Consider the following 10078-nt stretch of genomic DNA (forward strand, 5'->3'; position numbering starts at 1 on the left):
TATAATAAGTAGACATATTAATGTAAAATGATCAATAGGGTATATAATATATAAGATTACTTAAATTATAAATTAATTTTTTTTATATAAAAAAGTACATTTAAAAGTAATGTCACAAGTTTTTTGGCCGTACCTTAAGGCTTTTTTTTTCTTACTCAAGAGATATGAGCAAGTTTGGAAGCTTAATTTTGGTTAGTTTTTATTTCATAACCATATGTAATAGAGGTAAGGGAAAAGAAGGATTTAATTTGTTTTTAGAGCCTCCCTTCAAATTTTTAGAGTTGTACGTGGAGATGGTTCAGGATCCCGACCAGGGATTGCACAAGGTTGCGCTGGAGAGCATGAGGTAACCCTAGTTGTATGCTCAAACGGAACAAATTTTGATTTGAATGGGGGTGTTTAGCTTTCTTTTATGTATAATTTTATGTGTTTGAAATTGGGATGTGTGGTTGTGTTTTGTAGACAAGAAATTCGAACATGGACGAGTTCCATGACTTTAGTTCCTAAGCCGTTGAAGTTTCTATTTCTATGGCATCTCTATTTATTTCTAAATTATTATGCTTTCACTACAAGAAAAATGACTTATGCCTACACACAAAAAATATCACTAAAAATCTAAATTTCGTAGGTAAAGGTATCATGAACTTTGACTTACAGACATTGAAGTTGTCAACTTTGAGAGGGCATATAGCTATAACTAATAGCCTATCACTATAAGTTTTACCTACAGACATAATTTTACCTACAACTACATTTGACTGTCACTATAAGAACTACCTACAATTTGCAATATGCGTGGGTAAAAGTCATTGACTTATATTTACACTCCCTACTATAAGTAAACACCATTAAGTTGTACTTACATGTTATGACTGTAGGTAAAAGTCATTAACTTATTCTTACATGCTCTGACTATAGGTAAACATATTTTTTATTTTATTTTATTTATTATTATTATTATTATTATTATTGTACCTATAAATAAATAAATAAATATATATATATATATATATATATATATATATTTACTCAACATTTATTTAACTCATGAAAATAATTATTTAAAAAAAATGTGCTAATACAATTTAGTTGTGATTGTGATTTGTGACATGTTTATATTTATATATCTTAACAAAAAAAATGAATATATTTGAAGATTAAATAATTATTTAAAGAAAAATTTCTATAAAAAAAATATGAATAACGATTATTGTCTTGAGATAAGGTCTTTAAAAGATGCAGTTGTATACAATAAAAAACGTTGGGTGAAGGAACAATTAATTACCAATCCCGAAAAGAAAGATTGGTAAAATTAACATACATCACATACAGTTATCCATCTACCAATCCAAATATATCCATTGGTGTCAATAAGAGACAAATGTTCTGGTGAACAAATGAAATCAAGTCTTATTTATTTAATTTCTCCACCAAATAAATACCCCCAATAATGATGCCATAACAAGAACTCTTATTATCACAAATTGGCAAGTTCATCAACAATTCAACATCCAACACTCGAGGAATGTTAAAGTACCGGTAATTATTATCATGTTATTATAAACATCATGTTTGTATTATATTTCAAGTATCATTGTTCATAGAGCTAGACATATAAGTATTCAAACTATGTTATAAAAATGACAAATTCATGATGTTAAAGTTGTTAATTAGAAATAAAAAAGGAAAACATATTACATTGATAAATGTCATCCTGTAAGTATTGCCATCTATGTTGATCCACTGCATATATGTAAATCTTTCACCAATATATCCTAAAAAAAATATGAAAGATGTCAATTTTACAACACTAAAATAATTATCATCATCATGTACTATGCCATTAAATTATGCATTTTAATTACTAAAACATGAAAGATAATATTTCTCCACAACACTTGAGCATAAGATTTGTGTAGCATTTAATAAATTTGGTGGGGAAACAGGAAAGATAATATTTAAAAAAAGATCATGCAAATCAGATTCTAATTACAAGCACCAGTAAGCCTGCTCCTTAGTTGAACGTTTTCTAGCAATTTTAGTATCAAAAATTTAATTATTTGAATTTCAATTAACTCACCTATATCAACTTTTCTCATTTGGGGTCTCTTGTAGTTTGATGATTTTCACTAGTAGAATCATTTGAAACATTTGTAGGTACCTAAATGAGAAAAAAAGATTTTTTTAATTTATAAAAAGCTATATCATTTGAGTTATTAAATAAATCGCATTATAAAAATTCATACCTCTTCAGCCACAGCTTGTAAAACTTGATTAATCTGTGGATCATCTACAAACCGTGATTGAAGGACAACAACAAGATTTCCAAGCAAATTCTCTAATTTTTGAATTCTATTGTCTATGGTAGAGCTTTGGTATGAACTTGCATGTCGTGGAAGCTTTCCAAGACAACGCACTCGTCCTCTTTTTTCAGGTCCTTTAACTTTTGAGTATATATCATTTTTCCAATTGGTTGTATCTTGAGTGATTTGTGAACTTTCTGCCTCAATCATATGCTTCTTCAACTCATCCTACATAAGAAAACAATAAAAAAAATTATAAAAATTTTTGTCCTAATTTATTGGGATATATAATAAAAGTTATATAGAGTATAACAATCCTAATGTATTTGAAAACTTTGTAATTTGTTCCTGCTATTAACATGCACTTTAATCCTAAGGTTTTTGTAGATTTATAAGGATGCAGTTTGATCTGTAAAATGTGTATGAATTATGCATCCTTCTATTTTCATGCTGAAATTGGTCATACGTGCAGGGTTGGGTAATATATATCTTAAAATTAAACTCTTAAACCTTAGGACAAAACTTAGGTAATATATTATATGTACCATTAGTGTTGGTTTCCACCGAGAATTAGAGTTTTACTTCTGATTGGAGAAGTGCACCAACAGTATCTATGGTACTGTATCTAAGTTTTGTTTTAAATCTTATCAGCTCCGTTTTGAGTATTTTTCTAACCCTTTTGTGTTTGATAATTAATGCAGGATGTTCTTGAACAGTGTGAAGAGGCTGAAGATCACGAGAGCTGACAGATGCTAGTTAATTTAATAATGTATACAATCTTTCACAACACAAGCTCCTCCTCAATTTTCATTGTTCATAAGTTTTTGTTCTAGATCTAGTTATTAATTAGAGGGTGGGTGAAACCGTGGAGAAATTCCACCAAAGAGAATGGATCCCGTGATTATCATAATATCTAATAGCTTTGTACACCAAAAAGTATAGATGTATAGCTTCTTACCTAATTCTCAATGCAGTGCATAGCTGCAGTGTTTCTTAGTGTCTCTGTTTGATGATGGAGTCCTCTAATTTTTCTTTTTACTTTTGTAGTGATTTGGGATATTGCACCTTCCTCGGATGAATTTTACCTAGAAGATGAAAGCTAATAGTGAAAGCATAAAAAGAAGGTATGATTTTCCTAATTTCCCTAGAAGTGCCTTTTTTTCTGCTGTCTCTACTTTGATGTGTTTGGCTTTGTTGGGTACAACATAATGATGCTTAAGGTGTCCACACATACCCCTCGTGTCACTAACACACGCTCATATCTATCATAAACCGATTACAGTTTAATAAACATGCCGTATAATATTTTTTAACCGATTATATTTCATCATCCATAATATTTTTATGGTGATTATTGTTACAGTTCATAAATAAATTAAATCCAATGAATGTTCCTCAGTTTACACCACATATGGAGTTAGTGAGAAAGGACCTTAGAAATGTACTGTCACTTACCTAAGCTATTAGAAGTTGATTTTTTTAAAATCCAATCTTTAAAATTTGATACAACCAATTTTCATATTTTATAGTACTTTCCAAAATTTATATAATTCAAGTACAAGACTTTTAGACAAAGATAGTGATCAACTATAATAAATTGTCATAAAAATGGTGGTCAAATAAACATGCCACAGAACTCTTAATAGTAAACACAAAAGTAATATACCAAATAAAATTCTTACAATTACAGTAGCAGCTTTTTCTGTAACAATGCTTCCATTTTGTCGGGTTCGAGTGTTTATATAAATTTGTGCTCGAGAAGGTTGCACTCCTTTAGCCTTTATTGTCTAACATTAGTCACAAAAATATCAACCATTATATTTCTAGCTACTAATTTTTAAAAGATGAAAAGAAATATTATCAAAAGAGACAAACCATCTCATGAACTAGTCTCGGAAGATTCTTAGTTCCCATGTAGTGTAAGTCTTCATACTTCGAGCGACTCCTTTTGTTGATGTCACTTATTTTCTATAACCAACAAATATAAAAGGTCAATAATAAAAATCAGCATATGACATATAAGTATTATATTAACTATAACTTAATAAGATATACCCGCCCTTTCTCAAAACACCAATAATGTAGCAAATCACGATATTGAGAAGGATCAACCCTTGAATCAGGAATATGAGAAAACATTTCCTCCTCAGTTTGACTCTCATCATATCCTTTTGATTTCAAATCATACTTAAATTGCCTCCACTTCATACTCATGTTATCCTTTAGTACTTCCTTTGCTTGTTCAGTCAATTCAGGAACAAATTGAAATTTACTCTACGTATCATTAACAAAAAAACATGTTAGACTTATTACATACATAACTTTTACAAAAAATAAAAGGAAATAGAAGTTATAAATTTTATACTAGACCTGAATCAATTCAAGCATATTAACAATATAGTCCTCAGGCATGTCCTTCCAGCTAAGATAATTGATAGGAGCACATTGATGTCTCCTTACCAAGCTCCCTATTGCATTTAATAAAGTTTTCCCTTCCCAACCCATGGGATTACCCAAAGGATCTACTTCAACAAGTATGAATTCTCCATCTGGCAAGTCCCACACATCTAACATATGTGTATAACCTCTAGTCTTCTTTTCACCTAAATCAACACAAATATATGGCATATTATCTAATATATGTCAAGAAAAATGTATATACTTGCATTGTTAAAAAGGCTAAAAGTTATACTTACCTTTACTTGAACTTTCACTTGCACTGTCAAAAGATGTATGAGTCTCAATGTCATTTTCTTCTTGTATTTGTTGTTCTAAATACAATCAATGATTAAAACTTAACACCGTTAGACTCTATCATAAACAATTTATATAAAATAAAATAATTTAAGCTGATAAAATTTTTATACCTCCAAATTGTGTATTTTCTTCAATAATAGGGTGATTATTTCGTGTAGTATTCAACTTTCTACGCTTCCCCATAGTACTTGTTACAAATCAAAATGCCTATGACTAGAAAATGTGAGATGACAACACTGTTAATTAGTTAAAATAAAAGTAGATATACTCTATAAAAAAAAGAATAAGAGAGATATAAAAAAGCTGCTACATGATACTATTTTGGCTGCTGCTACGGTGAAGTATAACACTATGGCACTGCATGTAGCAGCCAGGGGCCGCTACACAATACAATAGTACAGACTATAGAGGTGTGCAAGGGTTGTGAATTGTGAGACGAACAATTATCAGACATTCACGGCACACATGTATCTTAAAAAGTAGAGAACAAATGAGAAAATATGGTGGCAGGACAATTTTAAATTACAGAAATAGAGATTGTCACTAGAATAAATCAGGAATGATAATGTGTTTGAATAGAAATCCAAACTCAAGAAACACTGCAAATCAGCAGCTTCCTTGGTGTACAGTAACTGCAAATCAGGAATAGAATAAATCAAGATTTTCATGAAATAAACAGTTACACAAAAATGATGTAACCACTAAAAAAAAATCATTAATATAAGTTGACAACAATACATTGTTAGATAAGACAAAACTGAGCAAACAACAAAAGATTGTTCCAGATTCCAGGGCAAATGAGAGAGATTGTTCAACAAAAAGATTTAAAAGAAGTTTTCTTCACTTTCATCTTCTTCATTATTGTCATCCTCTATATTTTGGCAAACATTCTCCATGGCTCTTGTAAATTCAATGATATCATCATCATCAGCTTCTGGTCTAATCAAATCATTATCATTTATCTCTTGTATGACTTTCTCATTCCCTTGATCTGTTACATTGAACTCTTCACCACCCAAATCGTATACATCTATGATTTTAGCATACACAGCAACAAGCCAACCATCTTCTCTTTTTTTCTCCACATAGAATACTTTCTTAACTTGAGATGCAAAAACAAATGGATCATCACAAACATCATTCCCTATATGTTGCAAATAATTGAAATTTACTAATGTCATGCCAAAATTATCAATTTTGCAGCCCCTATTTATATCAACCCAATCACACTTGAAAAGTACAACCTTATATCTTCCTGAATAATCCAATCGGCGCACCATAATAGTTGATTTCCCCTTCTATAGGGTGTTTATCTCTTGAACTAGCATAATTTTTTGTCTTAACAGTAAAAACAATGCCACTATTTTGAGTCTTTAAGCATCTTTCACGCTTCTTTGTATGGAATCTAACTCCATTAACAATATACCCACTATATCTTCTCACTATTTCTAGTGGGCCACGTGCTAACCACTTGATATCATCTGTCACTAGAGTGCTACCTTGCTCTTCCAATCGTGCAACCTACCACAATTTTGTTTCAAATGATCACAAATTTAAAACTAATGAAAAATTTAACTCTATTTCCAACTACGTAACCTATTACACTTACTCGTTCACGGAGCCAATCAGGAAATGTTTGACTATGAATTTTGTCAACTTCATATGGAGATAGTCGACGATAATGTACAGGACCTGCAACTCTTGCCTCATATGCCAAATGGATTGTCAAATGTACCATGATAGTGAAAAAAGATGGTGGAAAAATCATTTCTAATTGACATAATGTTTGAGCCATTTGATGCTCCAAGTTCTCTAAATTATGCTCATTGAGCACCTTACCACACAATTCTTTGAAAAAATGACAAAGTTCACATATAGCTAAACTCACTTTGTCAGGCAAACAACCTTTCATAGCTATAGGAAGAAACACTTGCAATAAAAGATGACAATCATAACTTTTAAGACCAAATATTTTGTGTTGCTTCACTTGCACACATCTTGAAATGTTAGACAAATATTCATCAGGAGCTTTTATTGCTTTTAGCACTTCCAAAAATTCTTCTTTCTCCTTTGAAGTCATCTGGTAACAAGCTCTAGGAAAATATTTCTTACCATTACTTGGATGTATCTTTGGATGTAGTTGACTTCTTATGTTCATGTCAACGAGATCATAACATGCATTATCATTATCCTTTGATTTTCTTCCTAAATGCAACAATGTTCCAATAATATTATCACAAACATTTTTTTCAATGTGCATCACATCAAGATTATGACGTAAAATATTATGTTGCCAATAAGGCAATGTGAACAAAATACTTTTCTGTTTCCATGGTGACCAACTCCCAATTCCATGATCTTCCATTTGTCCTAGAACAAAAGTTCCACTAGGTAGATTAGGTGGAGCTCTAAATTCTTGGGTTCCATCAAAATCTCTTTTATTATATCTCCATTTATGATTAGGCTCTAACCAACGACGATGACACATATAACAAAACTTTTTACTGTTATACAACCACTTAGAGGCAGTTTCCAAACCACAACACGGAAAAGCATATTGACCCTTAGTACTCCAACCAGACAGGTTTGCATATGCAGGAAAATCATTAATAGTCCATATGACTGCAACATGCATTTGGAATGATTCTTTTTTACATGCATCAAAAGTTTTCACCCCAACTTCCCATAATTCTTTTAATTCTTCCACAAGAGGTTGCATATAAACATCCAGGTTACAACCTGGACCTTTTGGACCTGGAATAATCAATGAGAGTATAAAATTTGGTTGCTTCATACACATCCATGCGGGAAGATTACATGGAATCAATATAATAGGCCAAGTACTATGGGGAATCTTCATAGTTTTGAAAGGATTAAATCCATCAGAAGCCAAACCCAATCGAACGTTACGAGGGTCACAAGAAAAATTAGGATATTGGCGATCAAAATCCTTCCAAGCAAATGAATCAGCTGGATGTCTTAGAAGTCCATCTGTAGTTCGACCATCCTCGTGCCATGTCATAGAAGAAGCTATTTTTGATGATAGAAAAAGTCTTTGGACTCTTGGTATAAGAGGAAACCAACGAAGAATCTTTGCTGGTATCTTTTTTCTACATTCAACATCATCAGAGTTGTGTTTCCATCTTGATAACTTACATTTTGGGCAATTTTCAGCATTAGCCAAATCCTTCCTATACAATATACAGTCATTAGGACAAGCATGAATTTTTTCATATGATAGACCCAACCCAGAAATAATCTTCTTTGTATCATAAAATGATTTGGGTAAAGTGTTTTCTTCTGGTAAGGCATCACTTAATAACTCTAACAACATTGTAAAGCTTTTGTCAGTCCACCCATTTAAGCACTTTAAGTGATACAAGTGAACAATGAATGACAATTTTGTGAACTTTTTACAACCAGGATAAAGTTTTTGTTCTGCCTCCTTTAATAACTGATAAAGCTTATCTGAATTATTACCTTCTTCGGATTGTTGAACATTGGGTTCATTCATGAATGTTCTAGAATCTCCATTCTCCATGTTTACATTTGTATCATTACTTTCATTAATTGCATGCATCTCGAATGCATCATGAATCAACATATCCATATCATGATTAAACTCTTTTTCTACTTGAGATGTTTCTAAAGAATTAGAAGAGCCAACTTGTTCACCATGAAAGATCCAAGTAACATATCCTTTTAGAAATCCATTACATATTATGTGCTCATAAACATCCATTCGAGAGCGCCACTTGCAATTGACACATTTAGTACAAGGACATAAAATTTTTCCATCCTTGGAAGATTTAGCAAAGGCAAAATCAAGAAAATTTAGAACCCCTCTAATGTACTTCTCTTTATTTAGAGAGTTGTCATGTATCCAACTCTTATCCATTTGATACAATAAACTGGAAAAAAAATTGAGTGAAATGGCCTCAAAAAACTAGTGATAGAATGACATAAAAAACTCATATATACTATTTTCTCTTGAATTTTTAACAAGCTAAAAAACAATAATATATAGAATAAAAGTGATATAGATTCGTATATACCTAGTGTTTCTTCATTGCTTTAATATCTTTAAAGTGATAGAGAAAGGAAAAACGATAATTTAAACTTTTCGTGTCTTATTCTGGTGGCTTTAAAAGCTCAGGCCATTTCTATTCTTTTCTATATTTTGACAGATATTGTCATTTCATTAGTGATCCTTCTGGATAAATGTTCTTCAATTGATGGGTATGAATGGGCTAGGTGTTTTGGACTTCAAGAACAAAAACGATACACTGCACAATTCACATTAGTTTCCCTTATATATGATTATATAATTAATTGTACATAAGCTAGCACATGATCATTTTTGGCTAATTTCCTAACTAGTATATATGTGCATGCAGGGTGGTGATTCAAATATTGTAGGAGCAGCAAAAGAAGGGGCAGTGAAAGCAAGAGAGGTGGTGGAGAATGTGGGAGAGAAGGCTAAGGAAACAGTAAAGACAGCTTTGATGCAGCAAAGAAGAGTGAAGAATTGGTGAGAGATTCTTCAACAACCATAATGGCTGAGGCTGATACCAATGCTCATTTATATATCCTATGGTTTTTCCTCTTTTTGTCACTTTAATCTATTATGGGTCATAGAAGATTGAACAAAATTAAGTTAGTTAATGTTATATATGGTTTATTTTTTTTATTGTTTTATAATAATCTATAAACTTTGCTCACTGGAGATACATAGGAATCCATATTATATAATGTCATTTGAATCCAAAAAATAATAGCTTCTGGTGCCATGTCAAAATGGACCAAAACTTGTTCACCTGTTTATTATAAGTGAAAAGTACTGAAAAATCTTATGTTTTACGGTTTTGGATTATATAGGCTGGGATTAGATGTAATGATCATTCTGAAGTTGTGTTAATTGCGAATGCACATTTTAAGTCTACATGTTGAAAATAGCCAGGGCCACCCAAACATGCACGCAACTACCATACTCCTACCGTATCCACTAGGAACAAATA

The 10078-nt window shown here is 31.5% G+C and overlaps 2 protein-coding genes and 1 long non-coding RNA gene across 4 annotated transcripts; 1 reads left to right on the plus strand and 2 right to left on the minus strand.

The window, feature by feature from the left end:
* Positions 1–2095: 2095 nt before the first annotated feature.
* Positions 2096–2664, minus strand: LOC145954916 (uncharacterized). Its single transcript, XM_083069605.1, has 3 exons — positions 2638–2664; positions 2247–2531; positions 2096–2161 (listed from the first exon to the last, which is right to left on the minus strand). The coding sequence occupies exons 1-3, from the start codon at positions 2662–2664 to the stop codon at positions 2096–2098; spliced, it is 378 nt and encodes a 125-aa protein (XP_082925731.1).
* Positions 2665–2779: 115 nt separating this feature from the next.
* Positions 2780–9750, plus strand: LOC145954256 (uncharacterized). The gene is made up of 2 exons (XR_014431427.1): positions 2780–3427; positions 9458–9750. It is a non-coding gene; the product is annotated as an uncharacterized LOC145954256 (long non-coding RNA).
* LOC145954255 (uncharacterized) lies at positions 3441–8979 on the minus strand. Of its 2 annotated transcripts, none has more exons than XR_014431426.1 (4): positions 5171–8979; positions 5000–5074; positions 4674–4906; positions 3441–4577 (listed from the first exon to the last, which is right to left on the minus strand). XR_014431426.1 is itself a non-coding variant. In XM_083068164.1 (4 exons), exons 1-4 carry the CDS (start codon positions 5241–5243, stop codon positions 4338–4340), a joined length of 621 nt encoding a protein of 206 aa, XP_082924290.1. In that variant the 5' UTR covers positions 5244–6585; the 3' UTR covers positions 3441–4337. The 2 variants fall into 2 exon arrangements, 1 of the variants encoding a protein (XP_082924290.1); XM_083068164.1 differs by having other exon boundaries at positions 5171–6585.
* Positions 9751–10078: the final 328 nt, after the last annotated feature.

The sequence above is a fragment of the Cajanus cajan genome, chromosome 2, assembly GCF_000230855.2.
Source record: "Cajanus cajan strain Asha chromosome 2, NIPB_CcT2T_4, whole genome shotgun sequence".
Classification (NCBI taxonomy): Eukaryota; Viridiplantae; Streptophyta; class Magnoliopsida; order Fabales; family Fabaceae; genus Cajanus; species Cajanus cajan.